This window comes from Hypomesus transpacificus, unplaced genomic scaffold, assembly GCF_021917145.1.
Source record: "Hypomesus transpacificus isolate Combined female unplaced genomic scaffold, fHypTra1 scaffold_309, whole genome shotgun sequence".
In the NCBI taxonomy this organism is placed as follows: domain Eukaryota; kingdom Metazoa; phylum Chordata; class Actinopteri; order Osmeriformes; family Osmeridae; genus Hypomesus; species Hypomesus transpacificus.
The window spans coordinates 41,441-67,768 of NW_025813836.1; the positions used below are offsets into that span (position 1 = coordinate 41,441).

A 26,328-nucleotide genomic window follows, 5' to 3' on the forward strand; every position below is an offset into this window, starting at 1 on the left:
TGCCCCGTGAAACACAAGGCTTTACGGCTCCAATCCAATTGGATCCCCAGGCAAAAGAGGACCGGGAGAAAGACAGCCAGCAGGTAGTAATGGTCTCTTAAATAGCAACAACATTCCTCAGTCGGCTAGCTAGCTGGCTCCAATCGCCCTTCCTCCCCGCCCACCTACCACCCTGCCCCTTCACACACACACTCCTCAGCCCTCCATCCTGGCCTGTTCCAGATCCAGACCCAGCAGCCCTGTGGAGCAGACACGTTTCTTTGCACCCCAGCACGGCATCCCCACACCTCAAGGTACGCAGAGACACCTGTCTCTGGAGCTCCACAAATACACACACCATCAATACATCAATCCTTCATTATTCCTAAATAATGTGTTGTGATTTATCGCAGAGGCAAAAGGACAATATGAATAGTCTGAGTTGATATGAAAGTGTCACATTCATTATACCACATTAAAAATACAGTAATTATCTTGGTTGAAACTAAATTAATGTGAGCCGTGCAACACCCAAACAGCCACCTCTCTAAACAGTGTTACTGGGCCTCACCATGGTGACTCAGCCTCCAGCCAGACTACATGCAGACAGCCCACCACACCCAGAGAGAAGGCTGTGTGCGGGGCCACTTCAGGTCGCTCGGTGAGATCTCAGCTGGAGCTCCAACTGCACCTGAACATGTACAGACCCACAGGCCAGCATGGCAAGCTTGTTAGTCAGTAATGAACAGCGAGTTTCTCTTCTTCTCCATTTCTCACTCGTTCGCAGCGACCAGCCTGGTAAGAGCTGCAGCATTGAGATGACACTGCATTACAGAGTGGTCAGATAAAATGTGCTTGGTCAGGTCATTTCATACTTCCTAAGTGTCCCTCTCCAGCTCCCACTGGCACTGCAGTGAGGGACCAGGGTGACCAACCAGAGGGCCACCATAACCCCTTATATCCTGCCTTATCTGAAACAACGTGCTTGGTTTATCCCATGTTTGCAGTGGGGCAGGTACTATGTTCCAGGCACCTGATACATATTCCACACGTGCCCACGCTTGCGTCATTCGCTGGTCCCCCAAGAACAGTGCTGGAAGCGGCTTTCAAGGAAATGAGTCGTATTGCTGCTCTGAGGCCGCAAAGCCTGTGTTGCTTTTGGCCCGCAACCTCTTTATTTGATCCTCTGGAACATCAGCAGTTATTTTCGTTCTTTAAACACTGGACTGTTGCATTTGAAGAGTAGTCATGGAAACACTTCCTCTTTGCCAGGAACCCAACAGGAATTTGAGCTGTAATTAACAAATTATCCTCTGAAGTCTTATCACAAGCATAAGCCATGTACCAGTGTGGAGCTGCCAAAGGGTTCTTTATAAAAGGACTACTGACAGTTATTTCAGATTCTCTGGGGGCATGTGTAGATTTGTATGTGGGGTTATGCTGTAATTATAAGAGTAAACTGAAACGTTCCACAGTTAAAGTTGACTAGTGTGACAACATCAGTTTGTTGCTGTACAATGGCAGAACAGATGGTATGCTGTGATAACATAATGGCTTTTCATCCTAACGCACAAATCAACAACATCTGCAAAGGAATTTATTGACAAGAAAAAAAAACTAAAACCCTTTGACTAAAACCCTTACAAACAGTTATCAAATGCACTTCCAGCAATGTTAATTCCCCGAAAACCCTACTCTACTTGTCTTAAGACATGTTTTACAATAATCACATGAAGTTTCCCTTTTTACTGCAAGTATAAAAGAACATAGGTTGGGTTCAGAGCCCCGGGAGAGAGCCCCTCACCTGTGACTCTGAGTGCGTGTGTGGGTGTGAGCGCTGGGGCATCCGGGGCCTTCTGAGGGCAGTCTGCGGGGGGCCAGGGGAGAGACAAAGGGAGCCTGTGGAGAGGGGAGGGGGTCTACTCACAACCCCCAGCAGGGTAGCTCCCTCTCCAGTCTGGCTCTGGGCCCAAGGCCCATGTCTGCTCCACAGGGGCCACGTCCACTACACACCCTCACACGCATACGCACCTGTGGGCAGGTAGGACCGGGGCCACGCCAAAACACTGGGGCCTGTAATTTAATACTCAGACCCTAAATTACTAAGCTGCCAGTGCTGCTGGCCGTGGACTAGGGAGATCACTCAAGAATACATTCTCCTTGCATTCATTTGGTTCATTAACTGAATGGTATGTAATGTAAGACTACACACGGGATCCAACAGCATCTATACTAATGTGTGCACATCTTCTTAAATCGTGCATGACGAAAGATGCAAAGTGAAGGATAGAAATGAGTAAATGTGTATGTAAATATCCTTCTTCAATGGCACTTTGGTTCGATAGTTTAAAGAGAGGAGCTGTCAACCACACATGGACATCAGGGGGCCTGGCAGTCAGAGTCCCAACCCCCCAGACGACGCTCCGTCCTTGGGTGAGGAGGGTGGGAACAGGGCAGGTCTCTGCCAGCTCCGTGGGGGGTGAATGGAGGGAACCAGTTGGGGAGATGTGGAGCCCAGTGTGGGGCGGCCTCGCCCCTGAAGGAGGGCAGTTGGAGAGGGAGGTCACGCCAAGACGCCAGCCTGTCATTCCTCCCTGCTCCCCCTACAACGCAGCTCCCTCTGTGGGGCCCGGGAGCTGCCTGGGAGCTGCCCGACAAGATGCTCCAGCGGGGTGGGCGTTGGCTGGTAGCTCCACTGATTCATTGGAGAAAAATGTAAGTGGAATTATACATGTAGGCAGGGTTTGAGGAACGATAATGAGAATGCAATTCAGAGATCAGCAAAGCGGGCATGACAAGTAAAGAGAACAATCCTACTTATGACTAATACACACACCCAGGCACAGTGAGGCCAGTGCATGCTGTCTCATCTAAACAGTGTGGCAGTTGGCTTTTGTATGAATCTGCGTTCTTTACATTGTGGTTCTATTGGCTCCTGTTCATAATCACAAATTCACAGAACGGCTTCAATCTCTCTTATTACACCCTCGCACCTCAATACTCAAAGCCACAATATTCCAAACGACCCAAAATAGACCTTTTGTTTTGTATTGTGTCAGGTGAGCACGTGAGAGTGGAAACAGGCCTGTTTGTGACTAGTTCCTGATAACCCACAGCAGGGAATATGGGTCTAATCTGGTCCTCACTGAGCGCGTGCGGACTGACCCATGACCCCCTGGGCACCTCCACTTATGATGACAGTTCAGATGGATAAATGGAAAGGTGGGATGACTCCTTCCATGACCTCACTTCCTGTTTCCATCGGGGTACTATCGAAGGGGAGGGGAGGTTTATCTCTCTGAGCCATTTGCTTTCCACTGTGGTTCTCTCAAGAACAGACTGTCCATAGGCATATCAAACACACACATACACATTCAGACACACACACACGCAAACACGTGCACTCTCAAAGCACACTGCAAATTAAACTGTGTTTTGGAACAAAAACATAATGTGCTTTTATATCCAGTTCAGTGCATGCAACAACAGTGTCTGTGAATAACTACAACTTGAAGTTTAATCAATGTCCATTGTAATACAGTATAATTTTGGTTGTAACAGTAGGGTTCACTATAGCATGAGAGCATGCACTCAATGGAGTCCATTATCTTTGTCGATGGAGCAATCACTGATCATTAAACTTAATCATGACCGTCCAAGTGGTGTGTGTGTATGTGTGTGTTTGTCTGTGTGTGTGTGTGTGTGTGTGTGTGCGTGTGTCTGCGTCTGTTGCCCATCGAAACCTCAAGAGTTGCAGAAATTGCCACCCAGAAGAGCAGATCCAGGCTTGTATTTGCACTTGGCGTGATACATCGGGGAATAGAGATCATTCATGTTCGGACACTTTCCACTTTCCTCTCCCATGTGCTCTTTAACAAATGCACTGAAAGGGCTTTTACAAGTGATGGGTTTTATCATTTCATGGGCAGGATTGTGAAGTGAGAATCTAAACCGAAATGGTTGAAAAATTAAAAACCTAAACACACACACACAAATACACTGTCATCATTATTTTACAAGATCAATTTAAGGCTGTTGCATGGCCCATCTCTCAGCTGATGGACAGTGTTGATACATGACTGATGATGATGCTGTCTAGGAATGTTTTCCAGGGGTTTTTTCGGTGCAAAATCATTTGCAATCACGCAAACTTTGGGACTTCCATCTGATAAGATGCCATTAGAGTGAAGCAACTTTGACTCACAGCAAGCCTGGGAAGCCACAGAATGTTCCTCTCCTCTGTCTTCAAAGCTAAACTCTGACTAGCTGTCCTGAGCTTTAGAATTACACCACTTCCGCACATGAACCCATCCACTAGAGTCCGTCTGTTTGATCTTCTGTTGGAGCTCCCCAGGGAACGTGTGCTTCAATGACACTGAAGACGGACAGAGGGAGAGATAGAGAAAGAGAGAGAAAGAGAGAGAGAGCATAGATAGAATGGAACAGACAGAATGAGAGGTAAGGAGAGGAAAAGAGAGAGGGAGAATGAGCGTCTGATGAGGCTTATATTACAGAGAACACAATGTGTGAAACAATGCTGCAGGAGAGTCTTCAGATCCCACTTACTCTGCTGAGGTGATGATGGTAGGTGACAGGTGAGAGAGAGAGAGAGAGAGAGAGAGAGAGAGAGAGAGAGAGAGAGAGAGAGAGAGAGAGAGAGAGCGAGCGAGAGAGAGAGCGAGCGAGAGAGAGAGAGAGAGGTCAAAGTTTAAAGGAGGTGTACAGATATGTTAAGTTAAAAGAAGACACCTCTAAGAAGTGGCATACAAATTGCTCCTGTCCTCTCGAGGCTCCAGGGCTCTCTGGTAGTGGAGAGGTCAGGGGTTAAAGCTGTCTGTCAAGGTTGGGCACTGGAAACCTCCTGCCGACAGGTTCTGTAGTTATACATGCAAATTAGGTTTGCGATGGTTTTGCCTTTGGACATCTACATATGCTGATTTTATTGGTAAGGGATACAGATAAACCAGCAGCCCTACACACAGTAGTGCAGATACACAGTGCAAACAAAGGCCATGCCAGGGTTATGTTAAGATGGTATCTCCGTAGACATCGTGCTTGAGTGATAGCTCTCATTTCAGAAACGTAACACAACTTGATTCAAACTAATGGGAACAGTGTTCACGTAAGACTGATAACTGTTCACCTGTTCAGGAAGAGAGGGTTATTCTGAACAAAAAATATATATAATCCTAGCCTAAAAAGGATTTAGAAAGAGATTGATATATCTTCTCTAGCTACATGGAAGCATATTCCACAAGGGGACAAAAACCCATCAAGCGCGTGCTATTGTAACACAAGGTGGAGAAGAACACTTTCTCACAGACCTGGATAGAAAACCAACCATACCTGGTTATCCAGTCCCAGTCCCCTCCAGCTACTCACGATCCCCCCTCCTCCTTCCACCCGGCCCCAAGAACCACCCAAATCCGCTCAGATCCCGTTACAGTTGGACAGAGATACAAAACGGGAAGGTGAAAGAAGAGGGTCTTCTGTTACAGGTTGCGTGTGTGTCCAATGTGTGTGTTTGCTTTTAATGATGGTCGGTCTGCTGGGGCGGCATGGTTTCAGTGTCCTGAAGCTGTGCCACAGAGAAGGTGTCAAGGTGTCTGGGGAGGCCTGGGGCATCAGAGACAACGGCTTCCCCTGCTGCTGCCTGACCTATGGGGACAACACAAGGGGCGGGACAAACCTTTGGGAGATACGTCCTGGTATCCCTGTCCATAAAGAAAAAAAGAGAGAGGGGGTGTGTGTGTCTGTGCGTGCAAGTGTGTGAGCACGCGTGTGTGTGTGTGTGCGAATGCACACTCATATAAGTGTTTGCTGAAGGATTGATCCCATAAATTCAGATCCAACTCTGGCTATGTGCCATGGTCATGACAGTATGTTAGCACCACATCAACAAACACATCAAAATGCGTACATCTTACCGGTGTATAATGTCACTGGCAAGCTTTTCAAAGCCATAAAATGATTGACATTACCAGCCTTGCAAACAGGACAGCCCTTGCACTACGGTATCTCATTAATTCAGACAAGTTGTGCAGATGGCTGTACAACATTCAATTGTTCTTCTGATGAGATGACTGGTGATTATATGCAAAGCGACGGATCGTGAAGGCGGTAGTAACACGTTATACAACACTTCCCCCAATTGTGGAATCAACTCCCCACCTCCATTAGAGACACTGACTGTCTCCCCACCTTCAAGAAAAGGCTTAAGACGTACGTGTTCCGGGAGTACAACGGTACCTAGGAATTACATGCTGGACCTGATGTTAGTTTCCTCCAGGAACACAATGACTGTTATTGAGAGACTTGTTGCTCTTGTTGGTTAGTTGTAACTGATTCAACTTATTGTACTCGCTGTAAATTATATTCTTGTTGCTTGCTTTTCTACAGGTACACTCTTGCACTTTTGAGGATCATGTTGTTTAATTGTAACTTGTTTAACTGCATGCTCTTATGGTTCTTCCCATTGGCATTTATTTGGTTTTCACAATGTATGCTTTGTGTTTTGGCTACCCGCAACGTTTTGGGGCAATCTCGTTGTTATGATCAGTGACCTATGCACTTTTGTAAAGCTCTCTCTTGGAAGTTGCTTTGGATACAAGTGTCTGCTAAATGAATGAATGTGAATATAGTAAAGAGTCATCAACAGAGAAGGAGAAAGACTAAAGAGATGGCTGACTGAGGGTAAACTGCAGGTGTTTTATCTGGATTCGTTTTTCAAATGTTACACAAACTTGAGTGAAAAAGTGTCATTAACTTTGATACTTCAATTTGTATTTATTTTGAAACATGAGTACCTGTACTGGTGAGTGAAGCGTGTACTTTTGACATCACTGAAGAAGAAAAAAAGAAGAAAAAAGGATCATCCTGAGCTGTTAAGGTTTGGGAATGTTGGGCAAATAGCAAAGCTATTTTAGGAAGATCAAATATCTAATTATTGACATTGTTTGTGAACACAACCTGACAAGATGACTCATCCTGCATGCCAGTTCAGGGAGGATTTTGTTCTCTTGTTTGTTTGTGTCTGACATGTTTTTTCAACACCAAAGATTATCTTTAGCGCTGTTTGTCCTGCCCATTCTCCATGTCTGACTGTATAAATGGAGTTAGGCATGGCTGAGGTCTGGGATGAAAAGCTCACCAAAAAACCTCCAACAGACCCGATCCCTATCTGCTAATCACCTCTTCCACCTGAGACCAGGCCGTGGATGGCTATAGAAATACACCCATTCTGCTGCTCACTTTGTGTGTGTACCGTCTCCTACACCTTAAACCTTCTCCAGCTTCTCTTCCTACTGTCTGTACTCCTTGTGGTGATCTTCTGAGCTCCAAGAATCCCAGGACTCCATCACACCAGTCATCCTTCACATCTTGCCTGACTGTTTTATTAATTCTTTCATTCATTCATTCATTCACTTACATTATTCCTTTGAGTACAATTATTAAGTAATATTCAGTTGTTGTTGGTGTAGTCTTTGAACATGAGGTTCCATTTTTTACAACCCTTCCACTTATTCACTGCAACTCACAGCAACAAATCTCCACAGATCACAAGGGAGCACATGACAGGAAGTTGTCCATATTTGGCTGAGCTCCCATGTTTGCCAGGCAGAAACATAACATTCTTATCCAGAGGCTGTGAACATTGACATGTTCACTTTATCTGGCCCCCAGACCTAGAAGCACTAATGGTATAATTGACTGTTGTTTTTTCTCTTCATGTGGTTGCGTGGTGATGGTATCTCAGGCGCCACTGCTGCCGGACCTACGAGGAAACATGACGTTCCGAGTTCTGCCCTGCTTCATCGGGCGGATGTGTGTGTGGTCCGCATGGGGAGCCAACATCATTGTTGGATGGTGTGGCTCCTGGCTTACGGGGTTCTATGGGGTCCCAGTTGGGCCGTAATGCTGTCAGATCTCATTTCAGGACCACTGGGGAACGTGGGAGAGAACATGGTGGTCTGGCAGCAGACGGTCTGGTGAAGGCCACAGCTCTCGGTCTAACTCTGCTTCCTCATCTAATAATGTCAGAACGTCCACAGGACGCAGTCTCCTCAGGTTTCTGATAGGTGGCAGATCAAAGTTGGCTGCTTTGGCGTGGAACCACAAACTATTTCCATCATAACAAACCACATCACAGGATAATGGTGGAGTTTGGTAGACAAACTGCAACAGAAGATCTGGTTGGCTTAGCAGAATTGTAGGAGTCCATTACGAGCCCAGAATGTGGATATAGAACTAACATTAAAGGGATGGGTTCATGATCAAAAGCCTGTGGGCGTTGGTTTCGGCATCAAACCCACTCATCAGGTTTGCTCTCCCAGGGTAGCACCTCTCTGACCACATGCTCCTCTGCTCATCTGGGTTGAAAAGGTTAAGCCAGGATTGAACTCCCCTGCCTGTTTAACAGACAGGCAGGCAGGCAGGCAGGCAGGCAGGCACTCTCACAGACATCATGTTGGTTTGGCGTTTTTGTTTGAGGTGGTTGTTTGTTTGTTTCACAGGCAATTATGGGGTTTGTTCCGCTGATGATATTGAGCGGCAACACCAAATGCCTGAATCAACAAGTTGCATTACGTAATATGAATAAGCCACTTCTGATGTTAACCGGTATGTTCCCTTTTCATGGAAGGCAATGTTCCCATCAATTATCCGTAAAATGAGCCCTGATGTTTTTAAATCAATTAATTACATTGTGTAGATGGGCAGCGTTGTGCACAGGTATCACATTTTAATAATTCCCGGACCACTGACCCTATAATAGACCACCACGATTGAATGTTTCATATACTATCTCACAATCACTATATCTGACAACAATTTTATATTCCCTGCAAGTGTAAATTCCAGTCATAAATGTCATAACTAAAAGCCTCTCTTCCCCTAACCCTGGAAATGAGTCTTCCTAGTAACACAAAGTAGGCCAACCAAACCACTAGTCTGGTGACAACAGCAGGACACCTAGCATCAGAGAGGGTGAGTGGACTGTGAGCAGTCTCCCGTAATCGCTGCTTGACAGGCTGGTAGGGACGCAGGCAGGTGGAGATAGCGCCCAGCACCAACGGATGAGCCAGAGGGGTGCTGTTGATAAGAGGTCTGGACCCCTTCTCTCCCTGGCTCCATGGCCTGCAGCTGAGGTGTGATAGTCGCACACTGTCAGATTCTCAGAAATGAGGACACGGCACCAAGAAAGCCTTTGTCCTGTCACGAGACCTTCTGTACTGTATCTGATAACACAATGAGGAAGGGTTGATCCAGGAGACGGCAGTTAAGAGCTGGCCAGTGTCATTTGTATGATTGGTTTGATCCTGTTCGTTGAGACGTTATCTTATTTAATGGCATTTTTCATATGCGGTTACTCCACTCAAACTACATTCCTAAGAAGTTATCTTCCTGAAAATGTGAGATATTTCACCAGAACATTTTGGATCACAGATCTCCAGATGGCACATGATGCATGCTCTGGCCGGCCTCATGTCATCTCAGGCAACATGATGATACAGAGTGAACGTAAGACATGTTGGGTATGTTTCGTGGAGAGAGATAAGAGCAGAGATGAGCTCTATTCCTCTCGAGGGATGCTCCCACCCAATCAGAGCCTCCGTGACCTCATCCTAATGAAGACTCCTCAGCTCCCAGCTTCCGTGTTAACACCATCACACCTGGGAATGACACAGAATGGCCCGAAAGACAGTCAGAGTTGGCCAGTTTTTGTATTTTTTTATTCCTGAAAAGTTAATGGTGAGCAAACTAAACAAAAATTAAGAGAACATTTTATGACCGTAGCCGTGGGACATAAATTATGAGTATTAGGTTGCCAGCAGTAATTTCTGGTTATGCGTGCAGGTGGGTGTACTTTTGGCGTGTGACATAATGCACTGAGCACTTCTACTTTCACTAAAGCCTGGAGGCATGCCTCATAATCACTTAAAACCCCTATTCATCTTATTGTCAGCTCGGGAAAGAGGTTGCTGAATGAATGAATGTTATTGAGAGTGTGTGAAGAGGGAGACGGTAGGTTTCGAGGTTGTGAAACAGCTTACTAAGCAAAAACCCAGGCAGAAAGGCAGAATAGCACCACACAGATCCTGTGGGGTTTAAGGTAAGGACTTGGAATGTGAGAGACCAGATAGTTTTCTGGCACACAGAGTACTCGTACACCCACTTCAAATGTACTTGCTATCAAATGTCATTCTCTTCAGCTGTTAATTACATTGGACTTTTACATTTCAAAGAAACACAAGCCACCAGAAACTTCTGAGTGCAAGCTCGTCTCGTTTGTCAGCACAGCCACATGGCCAGGACATGTGAACATCTTCATGTTTTTTCACCTCTCTTTCTCTTTTCCTCTCAGTCTCACTGTTTCCTTCTCTCTCACTCACTCTCTCTCTCTCTCTCTATCTCAATCAATACCAACACACTGAGTCAATGACACACACATACACACAAGCTGTTGAACAGATTTTAATATCAAAAGACAGCTGTGACTGTGCTGTTCCAGGTAGGTATTTCCCACAGGGCCATGATGTTAAATGAGCTTAAAGAGATAAATCACAAGTGAAGGAGCTTCTCAGTAAGGTGAGTTGTGAAGTTAAAGATTTATCAGCAGATGACGTAACAGAACAGAACTTTCTAGTCATTCTATGACAGCCACACACACACAAGCACACATACACACAAACTCTTTCGGGGATGCTCCACTCAGGGATAGAAAACACATAAAAACGAGTTTATCAAAAACAGGCTATTAACAATTCTGATGTTAAAAGCCCTCTCAGAAGTTGAATGGTCTCTCCCTGAGAGATTCACATAGATAATAGAAGCTAACAGAACATGACACTAATAAAGAAATAGACCAATCAGCTCTCTGAGAGTCCGGGGTCTGGACAAGGGTCTGGCTTTGTCCTGTGACACTCAGCATGACAATAGCCGGCTTCCTCATATCCCCAGATCGCTGGTTTCAGGGAGAACTGTTGAGAACTGAGAGTGTTCCTGACAAAAGCATCAGGAGTGGGTGTACTTACACCTGGCTGGCCATCATTTAAATGTGTGTGATTATAATTGGCAGAGGGAAGGTGTGTGTGTGTGTGTGTGTGTGTGTGTGTGCAGTACAAACTGGCCATGCAGTGTGCATGGTCCGTCTCAACTTTCGTCTCAACACAGACCAATGCCATGTTCAAGCACCCTGCTTATAAAAAAACCTTTCACAGATCAAAATAAGATAGACTTCATTGTCTTTGTCTTGGACGCATGTAGTATCTTCTTTTAAAATGCACATACACTTATGGAGTAACTGTACCTGTCTCTCCAGGTCAGGAGGAGCCTCTCTGAGTGTCTGTCCAGACCCCTGGTTACCATGACAACCAGAAGGATCACCTGCGTACCTGTTCCACCTGTTTGTCTCATACTGTAGGTGATCCACTGTTGGAAAATGACAGTGAGAGCTCAAATTAGAACTGTTGCATTTCAGTGGATGCAACAAGAATAGAAATGATGCTTGATGTCAGTTTAGCAACTGTATACAAAAGGCCTGCTCTGTAAACCTCCCACCGTTCTTCTTCAAATAGAAAATAAACCAAAATAAATAAAAGTATCACATGAATTGCTTTATGTTTCCGGAAAAGTGAATGCATGTTGGTTCCGTTTAAGTCTCTTAGAGCATGACAAGTTGTTGCCACTCTGGGCCTGCTGTGTGTCTACTGTCTGCTGTGTGTCTCTACTGTCTGTTGTGTGTCTCTACTGTCTGCTGTGAATACAGTTCGTCTGTCATTACAAGTCAGATGATTATTGAGAGAAACTAACACTTTTTTCAGACTGTGAACTGAGGGGGAGTGGGGCTGTGGGGCTGTGGGGGCTGTGGGGCTGTGGGGGCTGTGGGGGCTGGGGGGCTGTGGGGCTGTGGGGGGCTGTGGGGCTGTGGGGGCTGTGGGGCTGTGGGGGCTGTGGGGGCTGTGGGGCTGTGGGGGCTGTGGGGGCTGTGGGGCTGTGGGGGCTGTGGGGGCTGTGGGGGCTGTGGGGCTGTGGGGCTGTGGGGGCTGTGGGGCTGTGGGGCTGTGGGGGCTGTGGGGCTGTGGGGGCGCAGCCTGGTCTCAGAGCCACAGACAACACCACCCAGCCAGCCACTCTTCTGCTCCAGTCGGGTCTCCTTTCAAGGCCTAACCCACTTTTTAGTAAAAATGCAAAGAAAAAAAATGTGATGCTAGAGCTCTGCATGACGATAACTGCGAATTGGGTCTGTTGTTGTTGTATTGTCCTTTCCACTGTGGAAGCGATGCTTTGTGCAATGTGTTTTGTTACGTAACACACAAGCTGGTGGTTTTATGTTTGTTGCCCTCGGCTACAAACACACCTGTCCTTTCCTACCTGTCAAACTATCCCAATCCCAGGCAAGCCATGAGAAGGAATCAAGAGATTCAAGCACACTCGAATATCGGATGGATGTAAAATGACGTGCTGTTTGTGAAATTGCTCATGTGTTAGCCTTTTGAGACTGGTGACAAAAGATCTTTGGAGAACCACTGAAGGCGTGTGTGCCTCCCACTTCTGTCCTCAACTGATATGACTTAATTAATTATGTCATCTGAACGGTTGAGAAAAATCACTGTAGACTATCAGACTTTGACTTGTGCAATGACTTCATTATTCATATCAAGCAAGCGGCTGTACACATCCTTACAATGGAAGTGACTTACTGGTTAACTGCTCTTGAAAGGACAAAGACACACTCAAGTGTAAAAAGACAATAACCTCAGTCACGTCGTAGATCTCTCTGATTTCTTGAGTGTTTATCTAATTAGACGTTATTTATCCAACCAGGTCATGTACGAAAACATTTCAATTAAGCATTCTTGTCATGCCTCCCTCCTCAATAGAGAAGAATGCTTAATAGATATGTTTTCTGCACATGACCTGGTTAGATAAATACACATCCATGTTAAAAGGTCATGCTGTTTGTATGACCTATGTTCTTTTTCAGGTGCAGGTCCCAGGTGTTATGCCGTAAGAGTGTTCTCCAGGTGGAGTTCAATGCCATTGGATCAGTCTTGTCTTTCAGTACATCTCGAAAAAAAACGTAGTTTACCCAAAGGACACAGGTTGTGGTTTTCAAAGCAGTGCTTTAACGTTAATTGAAGTGGATCGGATCATGTTTGGTACACTGCAAAAAGTTGAAGATGACAAAATGAACATGAAAACATACTGTTTAACATGCAGCTATTCAAACAGAAAGAGTTGTCATCCCACCACAAAAAGTGAATGTGAATTTACAGTCACTCTCACTTTTAATGGAAATCATTTAAGAAAAGTGTGGGGGGGGGGGTAAACACATTAGATTGGAGATGAGGAAAACATGTTAGGTGACTGAACATTGAGAGGCCAAAAGAAAAGACCTGGGCCATTTGAGCTCAATCTCCCTAAGGAGGTTTAGCAGGTGACAAACTTTCTTTAGCGCAAAGTTCTGCAGAGGAAAAATCATATGAAAAGCTGGAAGACAGATATGAGAGCAAATAATTGCTTTTCCCAGGTATTTCCCCATTGTTGGGTTAGAGGATGGGTGAGGAGAGCTGAAATAGCTCCTCTTGAAGTGTCCTTTTGACCCCAGAGCTCTGCAGACACACTGAGAGACGGGTTTTGTGCCCTCAGACAACGGTTACTCCAGAGTCTGCAAGGGCAATTACACCCAGGGACAAAGGGGCCAGGTGGGGGATGAGTGACTGAAAACAGGAGCCGAGGCTGGGGCCACCAGGAGCCAGGGGCAGAGAAGATCATCCAACCTTGGAAACTCTGTGGAAAGTAATGGATGGATTAGGACATCACCAGAGCACTCAGGAAAACAACCCCATTTAGGGTAGATGCACCTCACACACACACACACACACACACACACCATGATGTCTCAGTCATGGAGTGAGGCAGTGCATTAAGCTCCCCAGTGATTCATCATGACAATAGCAGACTGGCGCTAGGAACTGCTAAGCATCTGTGATCCTGATCTCATTACCTATGAGCTAATGAGTTCATTAGCACTGAATGCTATCCAGCCACTCACTCACACTAGGGAGCTGGGCATACGAACACACAGGGCAGCTCCACCACATGGAGGAAACAATTAGGCTTACAGATGAAAACATAAATATGTACAAATCCTGAATGTAATCTAACTATTGAGCTTCCACACAGTACTGTTTTGTCACCGGCCCATCGGCCACTCAGGAAGAGCTGACTGACTGATTAGAAAACTCAGACAGAACATGTTCTTGGTGTTCTTTTCCCGTGATGACTCCAGGCCACAGTATACGTTCCAACTTCCTCGCCGTCCTCCCGCCAACGCTCAGCTCCTTTGATGCAGGCGTCTAAGGTGCCGTCTCTCTGCTGTGTTGCTTTTTCATGTCATGCAAGGCAGCGTATTTATCCAAGATAGCACCGGGTTTCCCCCGCTCTGCTCCTGGGATGGGGGTTAATGGTTATTCTGAGTCTCAAGATTAGACTGTAATTGATTCCTTTAAATGGTTAAGGGGGGGGGGGGGGGGGGGGGTTGGGGGGGGTAAATAGAGGTTTGATGAGAATTAATCCTGAGACCAAGTCTGGGCTATCATATATTTAGTATGGACAGGAAATGAGAGAAGGGGAGCGGTTATATAAATGAAAATTACTTAATAATATTTTCAAATGTTTTAACCCAAAAAGTAAAACAGTTATTTTATTGCCGATATTGTCATATTCCTATGTTTGACATATTTACATCACAACTCTAGTCACTATAATGCAGAGTATGACTGGTTTGGAGTGTTATACAGGACAGTTACAAATCTGAATTAAGTTACTGAAAAATAAGTCATCAATCTAGGGAAAGAGGTGGACACTACTAACTACGAAACTTCAAGATAGCAAGACACACAGTTAAACAACAAATCTATGATTTGGTTGGTTTTTGTTTGGGTTTACCCAGATTGTTAATTTTGGCATCTCTTTGTTGACATGTATAGGCTCTTTACGCAACATAAGTGACATTTGTTCAAATTTAAAAAAGGAAATATGACCAGCACACATCATGAATGAACAATTTTTATATCTTTATAATAGGTTAGTCGAAAAACTAGTTCCTCAAAGTTTTCATGGATTAATTATGCATTTCCAAAAACGTTGGCCTATCAAGGAAAACGGAGAGTATGCCAAACTGTAATCTTCTTTAATTGTGTTTAGCAAACAAGAGGAGACTTCCTCTCTTTGAACACAGATAAACACAAAAGGAGAAACGTGACCCCACTGGCGATTCTCTGTTTATCTCTGCTCTGCGCACTACTTGGTTTAACATGTCTAGGGCTGATATTACGTTTGATTACAAGATAGGAAATAGCTTTCACCTCCGTGCATCCTTCCTCACCTTCCTGTCTCAGTTACACATTTTCATTTGGGTTAGCCTTGGTTGGTTGCAAGCATGTGCACTATTTCAAATGTAGCTAACACAATTTCTCAACAGATATATAAACGTGAAAATGTAGGCCTAATTGTCTGGCCGCTAGTCCGTTTGGAAAGTGTCTGCGCACTGAGATGAGAAAGCGAAGGAAGATCTTTTTTTTTCCTCAGGAAACTAACTCCATTTCCACTTGGCAACAGACAACCGGAATCTGATTTGCGTAGGAGGTTTAAAAATAACAGAGTATAAAGGCAGAGAACAGTTGTGTTTAGTCACTCGGGCAGACTCGGCCTATTGGATTAGAGAGCGCTGCTGATAAGCATTCAAAAGGTTATGATTCAGATGACAGTGGCACAGTCAAAAATGTCTAAAGGCAACATGACCACTGCTGAAAGTGAATAAAAAAGAGATTTAGAGTTTAAAATATGTTTTATTAACTATAGGCCTATAATAAATTAGGCTATAAGTAGGACAGAGAATATTTGGTTTATTTTCAAAGAAAATAAACGTATTTGACCCGTAGAAAACCCGTATTTGCAGATGTTCTAAGCAGCTTGTTAAGTGGTAGATTTGCCTAATGACATAAAGAATCGGTCTGTCTGCATAAAAACATTAACGAGTTTGTACCTGCTTTGTTTACATCGAGATTAAATAGTTGTTTCGGTAGTTGGCAGACAGAAATAGTGCGCATTCACACATGTATTGTTTAGATGTAAAACAACCTGGGATCACGTTGAGAAATGTATTTATTTTGAAGTGAACTTACAAATACCCAGACTGTTTATCTGTTTTTGTGCCTGCTTTAGACGAGTTTGAAACTACTTTCCAGTATCTTCAAGTGTTTTCTAAGCATATGCAACTTGAACACATTTGTTCCAGAAAGCTAACGCGTAATGCAATTACCAGTGTTGGGCATCGGTGATGATTGTGATATTTGGATCAATATATTTGACTTGACTTTGATGTAGGCCTACAATTATTTTATACCTTACCTGCATTAGGAGGTGGAGAGTCGGCCCCTATCTAGGCCTATATTAACATGACCTACATGTCATAGCCTTTATCACAGAAGAAAATACTTGAACGCAAACTTCTTTACTTGAAGAAGGACATGGCCTAATTGCGACAATAAAACATGAATATATACTTTCTACATACAAAAATATGTTTTAATTCTCATAAATATTTTTGGTTGAAGTATGATAGGGAGTACAATGTGTTGTAATTGTTTTACAATTAATTGTAGCCTATGAGAAAACAATAACCATAATTGGCAATTATTCAAATGATAAAATCATCGAACTAAAGTCTTCTTCAGGGCATATAATTAAGTTTGGACAGCATATGCACACACTGTTACACTTGTAATTTGTATCGAAATGCATGCATTAATTATAGAAAGCCACATTATACATGCATTGTTGATGAGAGATCGAAACGCAACAGTTTCCCGACCTCATCCTATTGGTCGATCAGGTGCAGAAGGTAAGACACACCCCCAGCACAAAGCAGGACTGCTAGGGAGTTATAAGCAGACTTAAAGGTCACATTTGCAGTAGTGACTGTAGAGTTGATGCTGTACTGAGTAAACCATACGGTCTCATATATATGGCTCAAACTTTCAGCGTCACTTACCTATTATCGAATTTGAACAAGCGTCAAACTGCAGAAGTAGCCTAAGCTAACTTTTTTTGTTTTGCAAGTTTACGATGGCACTCGTTGATGCCATACTGCCGTCGTTAACTTCGTTTACCGACCCTCGAACTATGGACGAGAAGCAGTCTGAAATCGTTCAGGTGAGTGTCTAATTGTTATTAACAATGTAGGCTAGTAACATGCACGCTGTGATATTTTTTTTATATACAACATTTAGTTCCGATATAGCCTAGCATTAATGCCTACAGTGATACTTTTTTTTAAAGCTTTTAAAACACCATATGCGTGCACATATGCGAGTCTAACGCTGTCTCATTTCATTTTTAGCTCTGGAAAGTCGATGATTTCGAAACCAGGGCAACAGGTCTGAAACCTCACATTGAAGTGGCGTTCAGCATCGTTGAATCACCTACTTTTCCAAGCAAAGACGAAGATGATCTTGCGAAATTCTTGGATCTAGAATTCATTCTGTCCAATACTACCGGAACCATGAACGAAGGAGGCAACAATGTATCTCACCAACCGTGTTCCTACTCTCTACCGGAGTCACCAGAGAGCTGCAGCACTGTGGGTGACAGCGACGGTCTACACACACCCAGTTACGGTGATGGTAACTTCAGCACCAGCCCTGGACATAGCCTTGTAGCTGAACTGCTTACTCCTGAGCTGAACTTCCAGGGTGAGCCACTGCCAGAATACTGTGCCAAGCCTGTGACTGACAGACGCGAGTACACCGAACTGTGCGCCCTAAACACAACCACTCCTGCCCACTTCCCTGTGGCCAGCTCTCACTCAATGGGATTTAAAATTAAGAAAGAGGCCGCTGAGCAGTCGTGCATGATGGCGGGGGACTACATGGGACAAATGTATGACCAGAAACACACGCACTGTGCCATGCATGCCGCCTTCACGCATCCACAGTCAGCAGCCGTCCAGGGGTTCGAGCCTCATAGCATGCAGCAGAATGTGTCTCCAGACGGGGTGACAAACAAAGACAGCCTCCTGAGTGACATGAACACACATCAACATCCATCCCAAATGGCACATCCTCATCAGTATATGAACACGACTTATCCAGTCCCACCGCAATACACGCATCACCAGAGTGTGCCACATTTTCATGGACAGTACGGCCTGTATCGAGAGCCACTGCGGTCACACCATCCCGCTATGCATGGAATGTTACTCACTCCGCCGTCATCGCCACTTCTGGAGTTTTATGCGCCAGAAGATAACAAGCCAAAAAGGGGTCGCCGGTCCTGGGCCAGAAAACGCACTGCGACCCATAGCTGTGAGTTTCCTGGATGTGGGAAAACCTACACTAAGAGCTCTCACCTGAAGGCCCATATGAGAACCCATACAGGTAATTTGGAGTCATGTCAGTCTGATATGGTAGATGTTATTTTAGCCCTGCATGCGCTTCAATTTTATCAACTTGGATGCTTGTTTTAAAATGATCTGCGCACAACACTTAATGTTTATTTTTCCTTGTCTACAGGTGAAAAACCATACCATTGCAACTGGGAGGGCTGTGGATGGAAGTTTGCAAGGTCCGACGAGCTGACTCGTCACTACAGGAAGCACACCGGCCACAGGCCATTCCAGTGCCACCTGTGTGAACGAGCCTTTTCCCGCTCTGACCACCTCGCGCTGCACATGAAGAGGCATATGTGAATAATTACAGACACTTGGATCTGGACCTCGTTATTCTCTATGCTGTGGGGTTTCAAACGACACTTTTTGTAAATTATTGTACATGTTGTAATTTCTAAATTATGGTAGTTCAGTTTAGGCTGTTTTAGAGAATGAGCATTAGCTCTGCCCTCCATATAAATTATTAAATGTTGGTGCCTGCTTTGGTTACATGCATTCTCAAACAAACTAACACTGAATGTGAGCAGGACCCTGTTTTTTTGTGGGGGGGCGTTTACAAAAAATGTCTATAACTTTGATATTTTCACAACATGTAGGCCTAGACTAATGGTATTTATGTAGGCCTACTATTATTAGTATATCATTTCATGTGTTGTTAAAGTTCAGAACTTGAGACATTAAGTGTGTTTTTTTTTATAGAATTGTAAAATAAAATAATTACAAGTTTCCAAAAACGTGCCTTTTGAGTTTAAATGGTGTTGGAAGGAAGTAGCGGAACTCTTTAATTGAAACTGAATCAATTCCTATTGCCAGAGGTTCAGGCGCAAATTTGAAAGTGAAGATGAAGATTTTGGCCAGTAGGCTACCATGAGTATCAACAAAATAAATCTTCAAGCTGGGAATTTTAAATGAAGCAGTAGAAAATAAAGTCCATATTAGCACTCGGTTCGATGTTTGTTTAAATGTAAACCTCGTGTAAATAGCTCTGTTTAAAGTGTTTAATTAAAGAAAACAGGAATTGAAAACAGGAACTGAAAACAGAAATGAAATTGTATGAATTAAACGTATCCCTTCCCAGTTGAAACATCATGAAATTAGCCTCTTGAAACAATAAAGATGCCAGATACCTACCGGTAGCCTATAGTTTAGAGAACGCTGCTATCCAATATTGTGATATATGTTAAACAATGAATGACAACACAATTAAGATTAAATAGGCTAAATAATAAACAATTCACATATTTCAAAGATTTAACTGAAACCTACTTGAACAAATAGGCAAAAAAAAATAGGCTACAGAACTACATTTTAACAGTGTTGATTGTCTCTCCGATTTACATTGCCTAGAGCTCGCATGAACAGATAGGGCCCTATGATACATGCTATGATACATTGCGTGTCAAATCTCACACGATCTCAGGTTTACGATGGAGGATTGAACGTCTCTGAGTATGCCACTAAGCTTTAAAACTAGGTAAATGGCGCCCTCTATTGTGAAAATAAATACATGTATTAGTATTTTTTAACATGTAGTTGTCGGACCTTACCACACGACGGCGGTGGTAGCATATGTACCAAACTGACTGGTCTAGGCATCGGACATAAATCCTATTATTCGCCAAATGATGCATTACCTAAGCTTTCTAGAGCCCCTTCTGTCCCTTAATGATGCATGGTTCAGTAGGCTTTGCAATTAAATGTGTATACAAAACAGCAAGCTTATAGTTTCCAAACGTGGCCACCAACTAACGTTTAAAGTAACTGTGAACTTGGGTCTCAAATGGGTCCCGATGACCATTCTTCTGTATAGGCGTAGACTAATTCACATTTTCAATGCTTTCATATGTTCAAAATAAAATGTAAACTTTACTGTATCTCGTTGCGTTTTGCCCATCACCCTCCCTCCTTCCCCAAACCCACCCCCTCTTCCCCTGCACCTTGTGCACAATCCGCAGTGCTGTATCCATAAGGCTGCATATTGTCAACCCTACCGCCTGTCTGTAAAAAAGGTAAAAGCTCACTGAACAAAGGCATTTCTTCCGGTTATCTTACCGTCTCTTGATCATTCTATCTCTACATACTTTCGTAGCCTATAATATATCACACCTGTCTGCACATGCTTCGTTTATGTGATCACCCATCTTTCAGTCATTACAATCGTACTTAATTTAGTAATTAGTCTAACCTGTTGTGTCAAACATGTAAACAAATCATTCCATTACACGTTACATTTGAGCATTCTGTGTTAGATTTATTTTGTTACCATTCGTGCATGATTCGACTACACAGACAATGTGAACGTTGCACGTGGAAACTCAATTTAGAAAGGCATGTATTGTGGACGTAAACTAAAATTGTAACCCATTTGAAGCTTACTAACAATACATATGTGCTATGAGATACGATACTTTTATAACATTAGAGCATCAAATTCATTTAGGCTACTGTTTGGTTACTTCACAACACGCTAGAAGACAATGGGCGAAAATGTTCAAATGTGTAGGGCACTGTTTCCAATTCCAAACAGGTTATCGGTGATCATCAAAATAGCCGCGGACAAGACAGATGACTTTATAGACCACACGTTAAAGTCAAGAAGCTGTAGGCCTACTGCGTAGCAGATGAAAGTAAGTTGCACATACCACCGCACCTCATCACCTTTCATACAAAGATTCCACAAGAAGGGGAGGAGTTGGAGATGGAAATTAATGTATTTTACTAGAGAGGCGGGATTTACTTTGAAGGGGGCGGTGCCGTATTCAACTGAGGCGAGGAGGAGTAAGCCTGTGGCTGCTGAAAGTGATGCAACTTCTAAAATGTAACATAGCCATGAACTTAACTCGATGAACGAAGTTATTCAGAAGTCAAGACCTCGCCATGGTAAGCGATAGACAAGCCATAAAAATAATCAAGGGCATAAATTTACATTTTTCTTTGTCCACTTGAGACATTGAATATTATAAACATCCAATTAGGTTATAATAACAATGCCATCGTTTTCTTTTGTTGGCAAGCATGTTAAGCTGTGTGCTAATGGTGTTTTGGCAATATGCCTAGAATTTCATGTATTTACCTATATTTAAGCTACATGGCCCTATACAGGTTTTTAGTGTCTAAACGCCCAATCCACTGTCTTTGTATCATTTACAACCTCATCGACTAATATAAACCAATAACTAAAAGTTGCCATTATTTTTAATTATCGTAACAAATGTGGTTTATTTTCTGAAAATTGGCCCTGTAATGAGCAGTTGGCTATTTCCTCGTAGCGAAACGATACATTATCACATACGAATTTCCTCAAAGACAAACACGTGGCACTGTCAGTGACTCTGTGTTGGGCTCGAGACAAACCTTTAATGATCTCGAGATTAGTTCATTAATACCAGATTAAGTTGACAGCATTGAATATGAATAAACTTCAGTTACAGAACTATTTTAACATAGAAAACAACACGCTTAACTCACTAAAATTAACACATTTAGTGGGGATAAAATGTAAAGCTCACACTGGTGAAAACGTCGTTTTATTTAATGCCAGGGTCGTAGCTGTAGTACTAGAAGCCTGAGCTACATCACAACCACTCAAATACTCAACTAAAAGCTAGAAATTTGGGCCGTGTCAATAGTAGCTTTACATGCATGAATGCAATCCAGACCCCCCCCCCCCCCCACCACCACCTTTCCCCATATATATATACACACAGAGATGGGCGTCACACACACACAATCCTTGAGCCAGCCCCTCCCCCCAAATTCACTCCTATATGATCATTTTTGTATATGATTTGTTTACCCGTGTCTAATTAATTTTCTTGAATTGTTCTCCGGTATTTGTTCCTAGTCTTTGCTGCTGTGTTGTGGCTCAACCCCCAGAGGTCAATGTTGTCATTGTGATTTTTTGGGGCCAATGTGATTGTCTTACATTCCTCCTGACCAAGGAAAGAGAGGTGCTTTTCTGTTGAATGATCTTCCCTGCTCATTGTCAACAAACCTTTTGCACCACGACGGTGGGTCACAACTATTTTTGTTCAGACTAGCTGAAGTATGATTATGTTTGCAGATGTGTATGTTAAGGATGGATTCTAAAACCATCTTGAATCGATATGGGACAACACGTACCCATCAGTAGTCTTCTCTACATCACAGACTATATGCCGGTGAGGAACTTGCAGACACAATCACTTCCAATGTAACTTTGTAGACACTGTAACTCTAGACACTTGTAGCTGGAGATCCGTTGTGTTGTGTGGTCTGAGGTCATTAGATCGTTTCCTTTAACAAGAAGTGTGTCTAAATGAAAGCCATAAATCTGAGAATGAGTGACTGGATCCCAGATGCTTTGCAGGGTGCTGTTGAGAAGTTGAGTTTGTGGTTATGCTCCACAGTTGGATCAAGGCTAACCTAATCTGTCTCACAGCTTAAAGCAACTAAACCTAACAGCTCATTGTGGCATAGCTATGATTTGTGATGGTCTGGGAGGAAAGTGAACCCTGCTTTATGTATCTATTAGTTATCTAGTTCTGGGATCTAAATTGTCTAGCCTGGCTGCCAGCCCAACTTAGCCCCGCCCACAAAACAATTTGGTCGGGAAGTTGGGTCTGGGGTTGCTAGTTTTGGGGAAAAGTATGTCAGAACAGGAGCTGTTCGGACCAATCAAATTGTCAGGGCGGGCTTTATACGATGATGGACAGATGATCAACAGTAACGTAATCAACCACGTCACCAAAGAGCGCTTGGGTTGAATTTGTTTTCAACAAACAAAATATTGCGATACTCTGATTGGTTGTAGGTCTATCCAATTTAGCGAAGAGGTATTTTTTTCCGGGTTCGTCTGAAACACGCCCCATACTCACAGCCCAACGGAGCGGTTTCAGACTCCATATTCTGACTAGAATTATAAGTATGACAACATCAGGCTGTAAATTGTCAGTGTGAGCTGCCATACTAGGACAGACTTTGAACGGGGTCCTCGGTCATTCCCAGTGTACTCGGTTTTCAGGAACCAGGCCTCTGACTGGGTTCAGGCTTTCAGGAACCAGGCCTCTGACTGGGTTCAGGCTTTCGGGGCTCAGGCCTCCAGTTTCCACCTCTGGAAACAGCCTCAACCACTGAGGGAAAGCCATAGATGCCACCTGTTCTTCAAACCAACCAAGACCCTGGTCCGGATCCTGCTGTTGAAACAGATCACCAGTTTCAGCTCTGAAGTCTGCCTGACCAAACAAGCAAAATGAACAGAGTTCCATGTGTGACATCTAACATCTCATGCAGAGCAAGGCTACTCTGAAATTTCATCTCAGAGCCTTCCGCAAGGTGGAATGGACTTCTGACTCCACCTGGCCTGATCAGTCAGTGTTGCCCAGTTGGAACAAGACCCTTACCAATGGTGCAACTATTCACACAATCTTTACTGTTACTTTTGACTCATATCTCATATTTTGTCCTTTTATTTACTCCTTTCTATAGACAAATATTAGTTTAGCTTTTATATTAGATTCCTGTTTCTCTTCCCATAAAATCTGTTGATTTGTTGACATATCCAGATTAGGCTAGTACACGATTAGAATAATCTCCTACCTTTTGGTCAGTGTAATCAATATTGTTGTATTATAATCCAATTGAGTAATTATGCAACAGTAATCAAAGGGTACATTTCTTGGTAATATTATTACATAACCCATCACTACACAACAGGCATCACAGGCTCAGTTTGCCAAAAGGTGGAATGGGAAACAAGTCAGAACAACACACTGTACTGTGTTGTATTACCCTGGGCTGTGTACAGTGACCTACTGTTGAAGTCTATTTAGGGAGGAATTCATTTTGAGTCCCCCCAAAAATAATTGCCCCCAAAGATTGTTATTTTACTCTTATCACTCTTATCACTCTTCTTCCTGGCAGTAAAGGGGCTCTCTGATTAGACAAACAGTAGAATTCCATTCCAGCCTGGCTCTCTGTATGGCGGGTATTGATTGGGATTAGGCTTTATTATGGCAATATTCAGTCTGCTGTCTTCTGGTTGAGTGAACATCTGGAATGTTTTCCTTTCGGGAAGCCGGTTGTCTGTCCTTTACAAAAATATTTTGAACCGAGCAAAGCAACTGTCACCTGTCGAGTTATATTACGTTGATTTACTGAAAACACGGGTTCAGTTATGCCTCAGAGTTCCACATAAACAAGTTATACTCTCTGGCTTCACTTGACCTTTTTTTCAGATCGTAAAAATGTTTATGACTTTCAGCAATATGAAAGGAGATGGAAAGAGAGGTGATCTTCTGCTGTCGCCTGCCTCTAGAATCTTCTACAATGTTATTTAGAAGCGAATACATTCAAGCGGAGCTCTTCCTCATCTAGCTCGTTTGACGAGGTTCAAATCAAGATGCAGGTTGTTCCATTGGTGCCGGACCCATGTCGAATACTATTTGAAAATACTACCCAATGATTGGTGTGCCTCTTTTGGTTTGGAACCTATCGTACGGTTCCACCAGGGCTGTCCAATCCTGCTCCTGAAAATCGACCCTCCTGTAGGTTTCACTCTCATCCCAGTTGTAACTAACATGATTTAGCTGGTCAACCAGGTCATTATTAGGATCTGTGTACAGGGTTGGGCAGCCCTGAGTTGAACCAGTGAAAAGTCTCCTGAACTCAGGGCAGGTTGGTGGTGGTGGAGGTTGTGGCGGTGGTGTTGGCTAAGTCTGCACCTGCTACTCACATCACTGGTTCTCAGTCAATACAGTGACTGGCCCTCACCGGGCCAAGGCCCCCCTTTACTAATCCAGTTAGAAGATTATCAGTGTCAGTGGCTTCACTCTGGTACGTGTGTGTGTACGTGTGTATGTGTGAGGGGGGGGGGGGTAGTTGATGGATTGATTTGCATGTCATCCGTGTTCTTTCAAATGAACACTATTATAACCAGTCCAAATGACTGATATTTACAGCTAAACCACTAGAACGCAAGTTGAAAAGCTCTTTGTTTATTTAAGCAGTACAATAACTCATAATCACAGAAAAAGAACTTGTTCTAGGAACTGAACGTTCTTCAAGACAAAATAGGCCTGCCCAACCCAGGTTCTGGATGAATAGGTTAGTGGTTATTTGGCAATAAGTGCATGGGTAAGCTACATCACTGTCTGGTGTTGCCGGGCATGTCCAGCCCAACCCTGTTCCTGGTCTGGTTGTCATGTGTGAGTAGACACTGTTGAGGGAATTAAGGCCTATTTTGTTTTACAGGGTAATAAGTCAGTTCCCTTATGCTTGATACCTTACAGCAGTCATGAGTTAAAAATGTGTGTTGATGTACAGTCACACTCACCTGTTTTAGTCACTCATGTTGTGTAGTGGTGAAACCCAAGCTTTGTGTCTTGGCTAGTTGGCTACTACCACTTTCCGCTGAGTGTATCTATGTATAGTAGGAGTCTAGTTGAGGGTCCAAGCAGTAATAGGGCTCAGTGTTTTCCAGAGCTATCTGTTTATCTGTAGTGGGTGGAGGTATAGTATCACAGTGCAACAGAAGGTTCTGTGTAAACATTCAGCCACACACTTGGGAGATAAACAGAAACAGAATCGTTTTAAACTTTACTTACAACCTTATTTATTGTTACCAACTTGGGGGGGATGGGAACCCTATTCAAATACAAGAGTCAATATATTTTTCAGGTATAAATATAATCAGTTTCGTAACTTACTGCTTATATGCAATGTTTAGTTGTGAAACATGTACAAAACATATTATATATCCAAATATATAATATTCAATTTACAAACATATCTTCTCATTGTTACAGCAATTACTTAAATGTTGAGAAACGTCATAGCTGAAATGGAATATAACTGTAGTTTTGGGTGATATGACCATGAGAATGTTAGTATTGACATAAGAAAGCATTGAAAATGAA

At 43.4% G+C, this 26,328-nt stretch overlaps 2 protein-coding genes and 2 long non-coding RNA genes across 4 annotated transcripts in view; 3 read left to right on the forward strand and 1 right to left on the reverse strand.

Moving 5' to 3' along the window:
- Window positions 1-9,569: 9,569 nt before the first annotated feature.
- LOC124463814 lies at window positions 9,570-14,451 on the reverse strand. Its single transcript, XR_006955655.1, has 3 exons — window positions 12,736-14,451; window positions 11,288-11,409; window positions 9,570-9,650 (listed from the first exon to the last, which is right to left on the reverse strand). It is a non-coding gene; the product is annotated as an uncharacterized LOC124463814 (long non-coding RNA).
- On the forward strand, window positions 9,583-11,581 carry LOC124463815. Its single transcript, XR_006955656.1, has 2 exons — window positions 9,583-9,729; window positions 11,300-11,581. It is a non-coding gene; the product is annotated as an uncharacterized LOC124463815 (long non-coding RNA).
- A 2,467-nt stretch (window positions 14,452-16,918) lies between the features above and the next one.
- On the forward strand, window positions 16,919-19,167 carry klf17 (Kruppel-like factor 17). Its single transcript, XM_047015577.1, has 3 exons — window positions 16,919-17,199; window positions 17,387-18,422; window positions 18,558-19,167. Exons 1-3 carry the CDS (start codon window positions 17,113-17,115, stop codon window positions 18,731-18,733), a joined length of 1,299 nt encoding a protein of 432 aa, XP_046871533.1. The 5' UTR covers window positions 16,919-17,112; the 3' UTR covers window positions 18,734-19,167.
- Window positions 19,168-21,208: 2,041 nt separating this feature from the next.
- The window catches only part of slc6a9 (solute carrier family 6 member 9), a 45,934-nt gene continuing 40,814 nt past the window's right edge, over window positions 21,209-26,328 (forward strand). The window contains exon 1 of the mRNA XM_047015586.1: window positions 21,209-21,313. The gene's annotated coding sequence lies outside the window, so the exon portion shown is untranslated. The remainder of the gene's footprint in view (window positions 21,314-26,328) is intronic.

What these genes read in the sequence shown, in the direction of transcription:
- klf17 (XM_047015577.1), top strand. Translation starts at nt 17,113, where the DNA reads ATGGCACTCGTTGATGCCATACTGCCGTCGTTAACTTCGTTTACCGAC. An exon ending in AGCAGTCTGAAATCGTTCAG is followed by an intron (nt 17,200 to 17,386) that starts GTGAGTGTCTAA and finishes TTTCATTTTTAG; the next exon opens with CTCTGGAAAGTCGATGATTT. An exon ending in CCATATGAGAACCCATACAG is followed by an intron (nt 18,423 to 18,557) that starts GTAATTTGGAGT and finishes CCTTGTCTACAG; the next exon opens with GTGAAAAACCATACCATTGC.